We start from the raw sequence: 16192 nt of genomic DNA, 5'->3' as shown, positions 1-16192 counted from the left end.
TGACATCCCTGTGTGCTGGCTAAATGTTACGATCCTCTTCCGTACTACCTCAAAAACTGGTGCCATGTGCTAAGATGACTTGTCTGCAGTCATGGAAGCCTCATCAGCAGAACGAAGATTTCTGCACTTGCGTACCTAAAGGCTGCCTTCTGTTTTTCCCCTGAGATTTTGGCCTCTGAAGCCAGGATGGAGCCCTGGTACATCTAAATCCACAATAATCCGTTGCCCAGCATGGGCACTATGCAAGCACACAGGGTAGGGGATTCTCCTTTCCTTCTTCTGCCTGGGACCATTAGAGTTCCTCCTTCTTTCAGCAAAGCCCTTCCCCTTGCAAACATGGTGAAGGCAGCCCTGCGTGGACAAGGGAAAGGCGAGGAAGAGAAAGCAGAGCACCTTCAGGACTAGGCAGGCTGAACTGGCTGGGCTGTGCACCCAAAGACCCTGTCCCAGCTGTGCCATGTCCACCACAGATGTTCAACAAGATCTTGCACTGATGTAAGCAGCTTATAAAACTGCTGATAATAGTCCTCTGTATTTTTTCCTTAAAGATATTGAACTGAAATTTGACATTTTTCTTCAATTACTAGATGCAAGCTATTCAGGGTTCATTCAGCCCATGTCCAGAACAACATGTGTCAACCCATCAATGCTATATACAACGGCCCACTTGTAGCCTACATCCTCCAACGCATTTTTCTTTCAAGCTGATTGAATATACTTTGTTTTTTTCAGTAGAGGGAGCTTCTCACATACCAAACTGAACACCACATCAGTTGAACTATCTGAAACCATGTCCCCTTTCTGACAGTAGCAGCTTTGTGCAAAACAAAAGTGCAGGAAACCTGAAGGTAGGTAATTAGGCAAATGTTTTCCGAACCCTTGGTAGACATAGGTTAGTTTATTTATTGAATTAAAGAGGCTTGCAGCCTTCCAAAAACTCTTGGTTAGTTTTCATAACTATTAATATTAAAATGTCAATCCTTTTGATGTCCTGGTACCGCTCAACTGCAGTTCTGCGGCAGCCAGTACCAGGGCTAAGTGAGCTCGTATGAAAAAGGGCTTTCTAACTCTTTTCAGTGCCTTTCTTTGGTTCCACTGAATGTCTCTTGATACTTTTCCTGCGGAGACAGACACTTTCAGCCTCCTTTTGTCTGCAGCTCAAATGCTCTGTACATTAGTATCATGTCCCTTTTAGCTGTCTCCTGAGACAAATAGCTGCATCTTTTCATTCTTTCTTCATCCAAATGCCTTTGCTTAGTTATTACCAAGTCCTGCTTCATTATGAAAGGGGTCCTGCACCGTAGTGGTAGGGCAATCTGTGGTAAGCTAGTCACCAAGGAGATGGGCCTCTCTGGCCAGGTCAATGAGAAGCCCCTGCTCTGCTCCCTGCCCTCCACCCACACGTGTCAGTGGGGTGAACTCCACCAGAGAACTGATCCAGGTGGAAAAAAATAATCTAAGTAACAGTTTAATTCTTGAGTCAGATCAGTTCCCCAACCTGTTTTGGCAAGTGGCAGCATAAGCATTTGTACCGTGTACCATGCCCAGAACAGCATGAGTGGGTGGAAGGGATGGGAAGAGAGGGAGAGGCGAAGAAGGGAAAGAGGACTGCTTTTTTAAGAAGCAGTAACAGCTTAAACACTCATAAAATGATATTTTAATTGAAGAGAGATGGGATTTTAGGCCTACAGAAGATACCAAGGGAATCTTAGCTTTGCTAACCAGATTTGTAGATGATGTTTTGCTCACATCTAAAATAACAAAAATTGAAAATGTCAGCATTTAAAAAATCTCTTTCCCCTCCCCTTTACTCCTCCTGATTCCTGTATTTTTTATGCTTGACATCACTATGTACATAGACAATTTCACTGTTAATTGTGATTGCTAGCTCTGTTTCGAAGCACAGTTTCACACTGCAGTCTTTAAGCTCACCTGCTCCCTTTTCATTGCCTAGGGTCTTATAAAAAAACAAGAGCAGAGCATGGAAATCATTATAAAAGTTTTAATGGATCTTCATAAAAACAATTTCAAAATAGCAATTAAACTGAAAGTGTCAATATTGCTTTATGAATAAATGATGCGGTTATCCAGTAAGACCAGCACTTGATCATCCTCAGACGAAGAATTATTATTTAGCTCCTTCAAAGAGGTTAAAATAACCTCTCTTAGGGCATGGGAAACATCTTTTCCACACATAATTCCAGTCAGCTGCCAAACTGGTAAATAAAAGCAGGTAACGTCATCTTGGATATAAGCAAAAGAGCTAATAGACAGCCCAGGGAAAGGCAATGAACCTAATTTGGCCATGAATAAATTTAGGCTGGAAACCAGAAGACCACTTCTAAACATCAGAACAGTGAAGTTTCAGTCTTTCGACAAAAGCAGTGGGACAAAAAATCAAGTAGCTCTGAAACAAAGCCTCTGAGTTTTCTGGAGGAGACTAAAAGCTGTGGCTGCCTGCAGTAGCAGGGGTCTGCGCGGTAATGCAGCCATCCCTCCCAGTTCGGTGTCCCTCCACATCTCCTGTGGCAGCCAGATGTAAAGGTGACCGTTTGTCCTGCTCACGAGGAAGAAGAGGCACCATTTGACGTTAGTGTGCTGCATCACGATGTGACAACACTGTGCCCCCTGGTAGTGCCCTCTCTGAACACCTTGATATCATGTTCCTGCAGCCCAGGGCAACCGGGCACCTCCTGGTTTGAACTTCACCTGGAGCTGGTCATCTCCGAGCCACAGCGGCGCGGATGCAGCTCCCTGGCGCTGCAGACTGATGGACCAAACGCCCCTCTCGCCGCCTGATGGCACTGTGCTGGGCTGTCGCTGGGCTGGGCTGGCACCGTGCTGGGCTGGCACCCCTCCTATTCCTCCTGGACTTCACAGGTCTTCCCTTCTGCTGCTCCACTGCGGAGAGGGGGAGGAGAGGAATTTCTCGCTCAGGGTTCAGGAAGCAAGCTGGCTCCTGGAGGGGCCCATCAGCCCAAGGCGCCAGGGTCGCCCAGGCCAGCGCCCACACCGGGCCTGAAGGACGCGGGGCACCACAGGGCTCTGCGCCCCTCCCAGACCCCTCAGCCCCCACGGGGGCCTGTGCCCTGCTTCAGGCCCTGTCCAACAGCCCAACCGCCTCCGCCCTGACGGGGGTCCGTTCCTTCACCCAAACCCCCTCCGCCCTGACGGGGGGTCCGTTCCCTGCCCCGAACCCGCCCAGACCCGCCCGGGGGTCTCTCCCCAGGCCCCCCGCCCCGGCCCCGGCCCCTTCTCCCGCCTCACGCCCCGGCCCCCCGGGGGTGGAGGGGCAGCCCAGCGAGGCGATGAGGGGAGCGCGGGGCCCGCCCGGCCGCAGCCAATCCGCGGGCTCAGCGCCTGGTCCGATCTCTGCCGCGCGCCGCCATTGGCCGCCCCCCTCCCCTCGCCCCACGGCGGAGGGCGGTCCCGGCCAATGAGGGGCGGGCGCGGCAGCAGGGGCGGGTCCCGCCGGTGAGCGCGCGGGCGGCGGGAGCGGCATGGCGGGGCCCCGGCGGGCGTGAGGGGCGCGAGCGGGCGGGCGTGAGGGGCGCGAGCGAGCGAGCGGGCGGGCGGGCGGGCGCCATGTCCGCGGTGTGGTCGCTGGGCGCGGGGCTGGTGCTGCTGGTGCTGTGGGTGCGGCACCGGGGGCTGGAGGCCGTGCTGGTGCACCACCGCTGGGTCTTCGTCTGCCTCTTCCTCCTGCCCCTCTCCATCCTCTTCGACGTCTACTACCAGCTGCGCGCCTGGGCCGTGTGGCGCCTCCACAGCGCCCCGCGGCAGCACGGCCAGCGCGTCCGGCACATCCAGGCGCAGGTGAGCCCGCCCCCGCGCCCCTGCCTGCCCCCCGCGCCCCTGCCTGCCCCCCGCGCCCCTGCCTGCCCCCTACACCCCCCGCACACCCCTGCTTCCCCCCACACCACCCCCACATCCCCCCCTCACCACCCCCCCGCGCACCCCTACATCCCCCCCACACTCCTACATCCCCCCCACACCCTCTCCGTGCACCCCTACATCCCCCCACCCCTGCATCCACACACACGCCTCTACATTCCCCACACACACTCCCCACACGCACCCCTACATCCCTCCCACACCCACCCACACAAAAACCCCCTAAATCCCCCCTACATCCCCCCCCACAGCCCTCCGTCCCCCATATGTTCCCCACGCACACTCCCCCCCCCACGCACATGTAAGCACACCCTTATGTCCCCCCCATGCGCCCTTACATTCCTGGCACGCACCTACCGCACATGCCCCCACACATTTACACCTCCCTACACATGCACCCTGCACACACACACTCCCCCCACACACACCCCTTTCCCCCCACACACACCCCCTGCACACACACCTCCCACACACCCCTACGTCCCGCACGCACATACCCCCCACACTCCTACATCCCCCTACGCACACCCTCACTCCCGCACATCCCTACATCCCCCCCAACACACACCCATGCAGCCCCCCACCCTGCACACATACACCCGCACACATACACCCGCACACACACTCTCCCCCCATACCTGCAACCCCATCCCTGCACCCCCACATCTTTTTGGGCATCTTTGGAGCCGTTGCCAGCCCTGAACCCTGCTGTGGCAGCAGGACTGAGGAAACGGGGTGGGGGGAACCAATCGCTATTTCTTTCTCTGTATTTTTACGTTTGAAACTGTTCTAGAAGTTGTCGCGTGGAACAGGTGGAAAGTCCAGACTTGGCTGTCCTGTTGCTGTGGCAACACCGCTGGAAATATGCTACAGATTTTGTCTGTGTTCACATCTTACATGTGTGCACTCGTGTAACACAAAAATGTTGCAGTCTTTCAAATGGTTTGTTTAGTGTTGTGTTTTAATACCACTTTCTTTCTGTCTGAGCATCCTGCTTCTCATTATTGGTAGTTCAAAGAGGTGATTGAAGGAAAGCTGAAACTTTTCTTCCACCAGGAACTCCAGAAGAATTAATGTTTTTATGTTCTCTAGTATATGTGGTAATTCTGTCATGTTTATTTATGTTTTCTTCTTTATCACTCATCTTCATTGTGGATGGAGTATATACAGATGATATTAATGTCCATGGAGTTACTCTTTGAGGGTTTGGGTTTTTTATCACCAGTGAGAGTCTGTATTAGCTGTTTAGCCCTGAGGAAAATATTACAAATGACATTTGTTCTCTAAGTGTAAACCACTATAGATTTGCAAAATTTGCAGATCATGTGTCTGTCCTATGCATTTTTCTTCTCAACTTTTATCTCTTTGCTAACTCATTTTCAGGATCAGCCATTTTTTCTGTGTTTAGTAACAGGCATTAACTTTCATGGAATTGAGATTATTTATGCCAATGATAATACTTCCCTTCAAGTATGAGTTTTCCTCTGAATTTTTAAAAACTGTTTTGTTAGCTTCTTATTAGTTTTCTGAATCTCTCTCTTAAAACAAAAGCAACAGGTCTATTAGAAATGTTTTTTTCTACATATCTAGACTCTCTGGTGATATTTTATTTAAAAGTTCTGAGGTCTGCAGAGAGACTTCCAAAACATCACTGCTAAACACAGAGTAGAAAAGTCCAGATTTTGTTGCTTGCAGATAATATGCATGTAGAATAACAACAATATCTGAAAGTTCTTTCACACTGAGGGAAAATGTTTCTAACATATGTTATTGAATATGTGTATACCTTACAGCATCAGTTGAATTGTTACCTCTTGCAGGTTCGGGAGTGGAAAAATGAAGGCAGTAAAAGATATATGTGCACTGGTCGGCCAGGCTGGTTAACTGTATCACTTCGCGTTGGAAAGTATAAGAAGATTCACAAGAACATCATGATCAACTTAATGGATGTTCTCGAAGTGGACAGTGAAAGACAGGTAACAAATACCTCACCAAGTTTTAATAATACTAAAGTTTACATCTTTTTGCTATATTTATAGCTGAAGCAGACATTAAATTCCATAAAGAACAAACAATTTTTGTTGAAAAAAAAGAACTACAAATCCTAGTATAAAATGTATTCATGCCCCTGTCTGCGTGTAAGGGATTTTTTTATTGTCTTACTTGGACTTAAATATTTGCTTGCAGTGTTGAGACTTGGCCATGCCAGTTGGAGCATAGCTTCCTCCCAGCAATAAAAAAAATCTCAAAAAGGCTTTCTCTTTACATGGAGGTCCTCTAGCTCTCTTTAGAACTTGAGTCCAGTACTTGAGTTCCTGCTCTCTGGACATGCAGAGGCAGCAATCAGAATCAGAGTTGTGGATTTCTTGTTAGTAGTGCTTATGCCAGGTATCACTACTAAATATCTAGTAATTTTTTTAATTTAAAACTGATTTAAGTTTTTTTATATTAATCATGTTGGCCTCAGGCATTTTGCTAAAACGACTGAAAAACTTAAAGTCATATCAGCGCAGGTTTTTAATGCAGATAGTGTTAGAGGGAAGAAAATGTACCTGACTTAGAGCTGGGCACTAGTTATGGCTGATGTGCAAATTCCTGTGCATTCTACAAAGCAGTCATCTGCATGCCCTAGCTTTTCTTAAGGAATTCTAGATATGATTTGGGGAAGCAAATAATAGACTTTACTCTTGCATTTAGATTTTTTCCTAATGCCTGGATGATTTTTCCATAAATATGGACTATCACAAGAAAGACTATTGAATAGTTGTTGGGTTTTTTTAGTCTTGGATAAATCGAATGAACAAAGACTTGTATAAGAAAATCCACTGTCAATTCACTTCAGCTGGGGCTGCCTACCCTTACATGGTATTTCAACCCGCTTTCCATTGTTGGAGGAGAAATTTTTTTCTGAATGCTGTTCATTCTTCACTAGATGTGCATGGCCAGTAATGTTGTGTCATATATCCAGGGCATTGTTATCGATTTCTTGCATTGGCAATACAAACTGTATATATGTACACAAATGCTCAACTCGAATGTACTGCTTATGGGAAGATCTGATTAATGACATTAATGATTAACATATTATGGTTATAAATTGATAGGTACTGTTGTAATAAGTAACTGTTGGAGAGCTATAAACAGTAGACCTACCAAATTTCAAGTCCTGCAAGAAGTGCTTGGATCATTCTATTTAAAAAAAAAAAAGGGGGGGGGGATATGGAATTGCTTAATTTTATGTGCTAAAGTGTGAGAGACCAGATTGATTTGTGTTTTGGGGGTTGAGCAACAAGATGTTGAGGCAGAGGAGGAATCACTAAACAGTTTCAGCTATATTTAGTACTGCTTTGGGGAAAGTAAGTCTCTGAATTCTGATTACAGACGGAAGTACAATCCATTTATCCATAACTTATGTTGGGGGTGGTTGGATTTGTGGGTTTTTTGTTTCCTTTTCAGGTTGTCCGTGTGGAACCTTTGGTCACCATGGGTCAGCTGACTGCACACCTAAATCCCATGGGTTGGACTATTCCTGTGGTGCCGGAACTCGATGACCTCACCGTAGGTAAGGGTTGTTGTGGTGACAAGAAACTGATTTTACATACACATCGCATTATTTCAAAGGTTCCTAAAATATTCTGTTGAACTTTGTATTCTGTTATGGCATTTCTATTATAGGCACTTCCCTTCTTTTAAATAGTCTTAAAGGCCAGAGCTTCAAAATGAAGTTTTGTTCTCTTAAGCCGCTTTCATCTTGAAGTGTATTTATTTTGATTTGTTATATGTTCTCTTGATAAGGTGGTCTGATCATGGGAACAGGCATTGAGTCTTCGTCCCATATCTATGGACTTTTTCAACATACCTGCGTGGCCTATGAACTTGTTCTTGCCGATGGAAGCCTTGTGAGATGTTCACCAGTAAGGAACAGTTTTATTTTGCTATCATTTACAATGTCATTGACAGTTATCAGTATGGACGTATGATTTAGTATGACATACTTTTTTCAGACTGAAAATTCAGAGCTATTTTATGCAGTGCCTTGGTCTTGTGGTACTCTGGGTTTCCTGGTTGCAGCAGAAATAAAAATGATTCCTGCCAAGAAATACATAAAAATACATTATGAGCCTGTGAGAGGACTGCAGAAGATTTGTGAAAAGTTTACTGAAGAATCTAAGAAAAAGGAGAATAGTTTTGTGGAAGGACTTGTATATTCTTTGGATGAAGCAGTCATCATGACAGGAGTCTTGACTGACGAAGCTGAACAAAACAAGGTAACTAAAGGGAAGCTATTTACTATGAAAAAATCCCCCAATGATTTAACTGAAGGTGTCCTGCTATATGTCAATAAAAATCAGAATCATTATATGATCAGAACAATCTTTTATTGTTAATGTAGGATAAAAGGTTTGGTCTATCCATCAGTACATTTTAAATTACAACACTTTGTTACTACAAAAATTAGAGCTTGTACTATGAATCTTTTCAACTGGTAAGAAATGATCAACTGATTTTCATTATTCTAGCATTATTCTAGCCTTTGCATTGCAGTACCTAAGGAGAAAGAGAAGTACCTTGTCTCATATACAGAACAATACTGTTTAAAACTGTAGTTATCCAGAGCAACTCCCCCTGCTCCCCCCAAGCAAACTCTTAATACGGTTAATATTGGTAAAACACATCAGGGAAGTTTTCTGGCGGGACATGCTGTTCTTGCTTTACAACTCTCAACCCTGAGGCTTTAGATTAGTGATGGGTTGAGAGATCAGTATCTTAGGAATCACGCCCTGTCATATTCCTAACCTCTTAATTTGCTTGCTGCAGGCAAGCCTTATTTAAATTTAACCTTAATGAGAGGAGAAGTAAGAGAGAGCCATGTATGTCGTCAAAAGGAGGAGAAATTAAGACTCCCAAAATCATCTGAGACAGTCTCCTTTGAACTGTCACAGACAGTACAACATTGAAGCTTCATGCTAAAGAAATCTGTGGGACTTAATGTTGTCTAGTAAGTTGTAACTGTTATTTGTGTTGGTTTTTGCTAATGAATATACATTTCCTTTGTTACAGATAAACAGAATTGGCAACTACTACAAGCCATGGTTCTTTAAGCATGTGGAAAAGTATTTGAAAGCTGACAGAACTGGAATAGAATACATTCCCTCAAGACATTATTACCATAGGCATACCCGTAGTATCTTCTGGGAGCTCCAAGTAAGACCACTTTCAGGATTAAAATAACGGCTGCTTTTTCCCCACATAGATACATACCATGTACCTTCTTCCCCTTGGCAACATTGATGTCTTTCCAGGCAGAAAGGATGCTGTTGAGTTCATGGCAAATATTAAAGTTACATAGTTGGGCAAATACAAATCTAAAGATTCTTTATATATGAATATGGTATTATGTCATAACTTTCTAATTTCTGTTTTAGTGCTTTTCTGAATTTAGACCTTAAGTACATATTTTAGCATTAAACCTCTATACCTATTAAGTGGTTTCCAAAGACAGACAGTGGAAAAACATGAATGCAGAATTATGGCTGAAAATATGCTCTGCCTAAATTCATAATACTAGTTATGCAGTAAGATCATTACTTGGAATTCATAAATGTATTTGTCATGTTGTACATTAATGCAAAACTGTATTTGGCATTCTGAAAGTTTCCTGTTTCTACATTTAGGGACTTGCTGGAGTGAGATACCAAATCTTTTTAGGTGCCAGAGAAGTTAAATAGGAGTTGGCTGTGCGGGGAGTACTTAAAATGTTACAGCTTTAAAGTACTGAAGTACTGTCTTTTGGTTCACTTAGATATTCTTACTATCATATTTTCTTTTTCCTTCCTGTTTAAAGGATATCATTCCTTTTGGCAATAACCCTGTTTTTCGTTACCTGTTTGGCTGGATGGTTCCTCCAAAAATCTCTTTGTTAAAACTGACCCAAGGAGAAGCTATTCGAAAGCTGTACGAGCAACATCACGTTGTGCAAGATATGTTGGTCCCAATGAAGAGCCTTGAAAAATCTATCCAAACCTTCCATGTTGATCTTAATGTAAGAACACACGTTTTTGGAATGCAGTACGTCTTAGATTGTGTGTAATATGAATGGTGACTACTGGTCTTAAGACATAAAACTCTGGTCGTTATCATGTTGTGGGGAGTACTGTGCTTCGCAAGTCTATGATGTGAGGCTGCAGAAGGAATGAACATAGCTTTCTGAAAAACAAATAAAAGCATGAGATTCAAATTTTAATAGGCTGACACTTCTATAAGACTATCACTTAGTAAAGCTTGAACTGATTTTTTCATTCACCTGGAATCACTAGCTGTCTCACTGAACCCAAGCTATGGGAATGAATTTCGCATTCTTGCTTTTGTTCTTGATTTTATTTTAGTTAGCATAAGAAGGACAAACTTCCCAGTTTCAATTTTGGACTGAGCTGGAAAAGAAAACTCTTCATTTTCTTTTTACTCAGAATGTGTACTCACTTGTTTCTTTGGGATCAGGGATGTTGTCTTCACTTCAGTTTTAAAGGTACTCCATTCAAATCTTAAGACATTTAAAGGGGGGGGGTGTAATTCCTGGAGGACACTGCACTTATTTTGAGCATCTCAATTCATTTGCATTACTATCAGTAGAAAGTGGATCTAAGAACCATAGCAGGAGAACTGGAAAGGAAGATGTGTATAAGTTTACATCCCAAACTGTGACAAAGTCCTCTTAAGTCTTTATTTTGTCGCCTTTATTAATAGCTTAAATAATTGTTTTGTTAAAAATAAGCAGTAAAGTGTTTTCTTCTCTCTGGCAGGTATACCCTCTTTGGTTATGTCCTTTCATATTGCCCAATAATCCTGGTATGGTCCACCCAAAAGGGGATGAAGCAGAACTCTACGTGGATATAGGAGCTTATGGAGAGCCCAAAACGAAACAATTTGAAGCTAGGGCTTCAATGAGACAAATGGAAAAGTTTGTAAGAAGTGTTCATGGGTAAGGTTCCCAGTCTTCAGGATAGTAACAGTGCCATGTAACTTAAAAATGTGTAGTTTAATCATACTTATGTAATACTGCAATGATTTAACATTGCAATAATTTAACAATCACTATAATGGAAAGCTGATTTAAATTACTAATTTTGATGTTACAGATTTTAAATATGGTTACACTTCATGACTTGATTGCATTTAAAAAAAAAAAGGTATCCTCTTAGTTCTGGGAGTAGAAAGAGTCTCTTCTGTGACAAAGTATGTACACACAGGCAGGTACAGATGGGTCTGAGCACATCTGTTGGTATCTGCACTACCTGACCATAAACAAACTGCTGTCCAAAGATGCACTAATGTGGGTCGGTGACCGCTCTCTCAGCAAGGCTGGCGAGCCCAGCGCTTCGGAAGGCAGCTGCTGAGCTTGCCTACTGAGGCTGACTTGTTTCAGGGCAGTTCAGAGCCAAGGCAGAGCAAGTGCCGGTTTGTCCGCAGTTGGCCGCAGTCCCTTCCATAATCCCACAGGCTATTAGAGTCTGGACGGCTTCCCTGCCTGCCCTGGAGGCTGTTCTGTTCGTTGAAGTCCTTGCAGTGTCATGCTGCAGCTCTGCCCTGCCCTTGTGCTGATGTGCCAGTGTAAGCAGGGCTTGCAGGGGGGCAAGCCTTGACTGCTCTCTGTAATCCCTGTGCTGCGGGAGTCTTTCCTCGCTCACAGCTGGGACTTTCAGAACCTCCGTTTCACTACCCCGATTCTTATTACATAGGATCACAGGGGGACTGAGGTATTTACTCACTGTCTGTCATGGGCTCACACCAGTCTAATTTGCCATAGTATTGTCACTGGAGAAGCAGTTACAAACTTGTTTCTCAGGAAGAGAAAAACAACTGCATGGTATTTGTGCCTTCAGTATAATTTATCTGCGTTTCTATTTTGACCTATTTCTCATACAACAGTGGTTATATCCCGTGTGGCTTAGTAACAATGGCAAGTCTGCTCCCAGATGATTTGGGGAGTGTAAATGACTTCTAGCTATGAGTGATCTGCCAGAGAACAAAGCAACTGAAAGTTAATTTAAAGCTTTTTTAATTAATTTGAAATTAAGCTTTTGGTTTAAAGCTTTTTACCAACAAAGTTTTGTCTTTTCTGTACCTGTCATTGGGACAGTCTTACAGTTTCATAATCATGTGCAAGACCAGAGCTTTTATGAAATAGTTTGTGTTTTACTGCTGTACTCTAATATTAGCTATATTGTAGAGGGAACAGTATGAAAGTAAGGAAGAGTCCACAACTAATTAATGATTTCTTTTATTTTTGTAAATGGTGCTATCTCACACTGTTTCGGTACAATGTAAATTCATATTCTTGGCCTGGTCTGATCTGGAGTCTTTTGCCTTCCCAGTTCTATTCTCAACATCCAGTTCAAAGAAATCTAAAAGAGTCAAAGCAAAACTCAGTGCATCTATCTTGAATGCATTGTGTAATGCTGACTAATATGAGAAGCCATAATTGTATCTCCATTGATACGGTGGAAAAACACATAGAAAACATGCAGAAAAATTTTTTTCTTTGAAGCTGAAATTAAAAGCTTTTGAATGTAGGAAAAAGAAAGCAGGCTTTTGAAACCAGTTAAAGGCAGGCAGTATTTAGGGTGGAAGTATATATTTGTCAGGGAGTATTTAGGTCATGTTTGATTCTGTCTTGGTGGATGGGATCAGACTCTTGATTTGGAGGAACTTCTGAAGTTCTCCCTAGACCTGTGTTTCTGTGAACACAAGTTGTTAGAACACGTTAGAAAACTTGATTGCAAATGGTTAGTAAATCTGAACGTGAATAACTGTCTTAGATGCGTGGTTTTTTTAAGCTTCTCTCCCTTTCTCTTAGTAGAGTAGCAAAACTAATAGAAGTGCCAATACATTGATGGCTAAGGAAGTGTTCTGAAACAAATCTTTTAAAAGTAATGTTTGTGTTAATTGCTTTGTCTTCTCATCCTTCCCTCTACCACCTGAAGGGTTGTATAGGTGTTCTGCTGTTCTCACTACTACATGTTATTTTCTCTTGGAAAAGAGATCAGGACAGTATTAAATCCCCAAAATATAACTGGCTGCATGTCCCAGCATAATTCATATGAAAAAATGTATTTGCTTGTTCTTAAAAAGCATGTTTTAATGTTTTTTGTTGAATATTTGTGATCTATAGCTCACTCTGAATTGTTTTTATTCTGTCTGAAATCCTTTTAGGGAAAATAAGTAATGTTGAATCTCATGTGTGGCTTTTTTTTTCCCTTCCAGTTTCCAGATGCTGTATGCAGATTGCTATATGACCCGTGAGGAGTTCTGGGATATGTTTGATGGTTCATTATACCATAAGCTGAGGGAGCAAATGAATTGCAAGGATGCCTTTCCAGAAGTGTATGACAAAATCTGCAAAGCTGCGAGGCACTGAGCCTGAATAACCTAATCAAGCAATCAGGGAAAAATGGATTTACCTGTAGCTAGTCAGTATATCCTTAAAAAAGAAAAAAAAAAGGCTTTATTGCTGTCCAGATAAGCTCATTCTTGCTGATGTTTTCAACGTATGAACTCCTGCTTCATAAATTTATGTTTAGTATTCATTAGTATGCTTTAAAACAGTTTTTCCAAATTCAAAGTGATTGTTTTTTAAGAAATCTTAAGTGCTAACCTTTGTGTCTTGGATCTGAGGTAGTGACAGGTGAATTCACCTAGTTTCAAGCATAAGGAAAATAGTGGGAAAAGATGAAGATACTCTATGTTACACCAGCTATTTGCTGTAGTTATATTTAAAATTACTGTTGAAAAGGATAAGGAGGCCACAGAAATAGGTGCCAAATTTGAAAAGAATTGTCCAGTCAATCATGAGGTTAAAAACATTTGCCTGCAGTCAGTAGTTTGTAGCACAGTACTGTAATCTTCACGCTGTACAGTACTCTGTGGTATATGGTCCTGTACGCTTTGGATAATACTGTACTGTATGGCACTATAATCTCAATAGAGCAGTTAAACTCCCTAACAGTTGCTTCAGTTTCCAAGCTGAGAGTTGGAGTATGAAGAAAATCCTTGTGAAAAAATCACTTGTGCCTATTGGATTTGTACTGGTTTTGATTATGTGGATATAGGTTTTAGGTACTTTTGTATTGGTTAACATTGTTTTTCCTCCCTGAAATATCAATGCGCTGGCTTCCTAGACTACTGAAAAAATCGCTGCTATTTCCTATAGGCAAGTATTAATTTCAGTTTTTACATGCAACAGTTTATTTGAATTTTTTGGTTTTGTTTTTGGGGAGGTTTTGCTTAATTTTAGTGCCTTATAAGTACTCAGTTGGAAGAAGACATGGGTCATTTCAGACCATTCTGTCCTGGCCAGTAGGAGAAGGAAGTGTGTTCTGCTCTGATGGTTTAAGCCTTTATTTATACAAGACCACTTAGAGGAAGTGTCTATGGGTAAGAGCAGCTCTCCTTGTGGACAGGCTTTGGTTCTGACTAGGGTGAAATTTTTGCTTTTCGTTTTAGCTGGATTAGTTTGATAGGCTTTGTGAACAGACTGCTTCAGTCACCTGGAGAGGAAATCAATAGTGCCGTTCAGCTCCCCCTTCCGCTGCCCGCTGGCATGAACAGCACAGTCACACGCTTCATACAGTGAAGTGTGTGAGTGTGGAAACGCTTTGACCCTCTATTCAGAAACATGGGTCTAAACCAAGCCCATGTCTTGTCCAAGCAGTACATAAAATTGTTACTTTAAACCTTACTGAGCTTGAGGTGGAAAAGAAGTAATGTTCTTGAGGGTTGCGTAGGGAGTAACATGAAGAGCTTACTGAACAGTTGCCGGGGGAAGCTTTGTATCTTTTTTTTTTTTTTTTTTTTTTTTTTTTTTTTTTTTTAATTTGAGTGCTCAACCAATGATTTTATTTATTGATAGATGGATGTTTATGATCCAGATGAAACCAATGACAAAGCAGTAACGAATAAACTTGGCCTGTCGCTCAGTGACGCGTGCTGGGCAAATTGTGTGCGAATAAGGTAGCCCTTAAAGTCCTGCATATAGGACTGGTAGCAGGAGCAGCCTGCCGAGGGGAGACGCAGCCCACGCAGAGCTCCTGCAGTGCTGCTCAGACCACGTAGCTGGCCAGGCAGAAGCGAGAGTTGGGCGGGAGGCAGAGCTGTGTCAGTGATCCAGGAGTGTTTGCTACACTGCTCCAGGCTTCAGGATACGAAGGAAACGGAGTTGTGACCTGCCTTCCTGCCCCATAAGGGGAGCAGTGCAAGAGCAGTTTCCTTGGCCCTGTGGCAAAGCTGGGATTTAGACCAGTGCTTGTAAGATAATGTGCACAGAGCAAGAATTGGTTTGGTTAGTTTTTAAAAGGGTAATGTTAAAACAACTAGAGATATGCAAATGCTTTTACTTAAGCTGTGTATCTTTCACTTATGTACTGATGTTCTTTAGGTATGCACTGTATTTGTTTTTCACTTCTTAATTTATCAGCAAACTTAGTATGACATGATTTGGTACTGTAACTATGACTGTACCAATCACATACATGCACATGCATAACTGCTGGTGGTCTTGAAATTTTTCATTGTTTGGGCTGTTTAAAATAAAAATAACCAGTGTACTGTTCAATGGCGTCTTTTAATGAGTGATTACTTACTTTTTAACAGTGGGGGTTTTTTTTAATTCTTTCTTGTGTTTACTTATTGTTGAAAGTGGCCCCTGATTTACTGAGAAGAGCTGCTCCCTGGGTAGGAGGCTAGAGGTATGGTGAGGTTGTTGAGCTATGAGCATCCTAGTGCTGCAAATGGCTCTGGGAGAAATGTTATTGAAGGCTGCGGATGTGCGCACACACCTGTACAAAGCAAGCACCTTGTACCTGAGCCTCAACCTTTCAGTTACATCCTACTAACTTCAAATATTTCTTAATCTCATAGTGTCAGTTACCCTTATTTTCTCCCCCGACTACATCCTTTCCCTGCGGCTAATTATCTAATAAAGACAAAAAACGGTTTTGGATTTGGGTGCTACAGCTACTGCTGTAAACTAGCCCCTGGTTTGAATAGCCAGCCGCAGAAGTGGAAGCAAACCTGTGGAGTTTCACATTCACACCTCCAATTTCCTCAAAAAATGCCTGTACAGCAGTTCTGTAGACTGAGATAGAGACATTCCTCCCTTTCTACATCTTTGTCAGAGATACTGCATCATGCCCTTCCCTGATGGAAGTTGCTGTACTTTCTCCTGAAGTCAAGGTTGCTGAATGCCTGTGTCCCATTGAAACTGCAGTTTAGGTGCCAAAGTCCTGCGTTCCTTTAATCATAT

General features: G+C 43.0%; 1 protein-coding gene across 1 annotated transcript; it reads left to right on the top strand.

The window, feature by feature from the left end:
* Positions 1–3450: 3450 nt before the first annotated feature.
* Positions 3451–15502, top strand: DHCR24 (24-dehydrocholesterol reductase). The gene is made up of 9 exons (XM_064516243.1): positions 3451–3816; positions 5715–5870; positions 7351–7456; positions 7690–7808; positions 7899–8162; positions 8956–9099; positions 9740–9937; positions 10695–10873; positions 13156–15502. The coding sequence occupies exons 1-9, from the start codon at positions 3586–3588 to the stop codon at positions 13307–13309; spliced, it is 1551 nt and encodes a 516-aa protein (XP_064372313.1). The 5' UTR covers positions 3451–3585; the 3' UTR covers positions 13310–15502.
* Positions 15503–16192: the final 690 nt, after the last annotated feature.

This window comes from Dromaius novaehollandiae, chromosome 8 (assembly GCF_036370855.1).
Source record: "Dromaius novaehollandiae isolate bDroNov1 chromosome 8, bDroNov1.hap1, whole genome shotgun sequence".
Lineage (NCBI taxonomy): Eukaryota > Metazoa > Chordata > Aves > Casuariiformes > Dromaiidae > Dromaius > Dromaius novaehollandiae.
This window is presented reverse-complemented; position numbering and strand designations above follow the sequence as displayed.

Bases quoted from the DNA above. Each gene is read 5' to 3' on its own strand.
- DHCR24 (XM_064516243.1), top strand. From the start codon at position 3,586: ATGTCCGCGGTGTGGTCGCTGGGCGCGGGGCTGGTGCTGCTGGTGCTG. The intron at 3,817-5,714 runs GTGAGCCCGCCC...TACCTCTTGCAG, and splicing joins TCCGGCACATCCAGGCGCAG to GTTCGGGAGTGGAAAAATGA. The intron at 7,457-7,689 runs GTAAGGGTTGTT...TCTCTTGATAAG, and splicing joins ACTCGATGACCTCACCGTAG to GTGGTCTGATCATGGGAACA.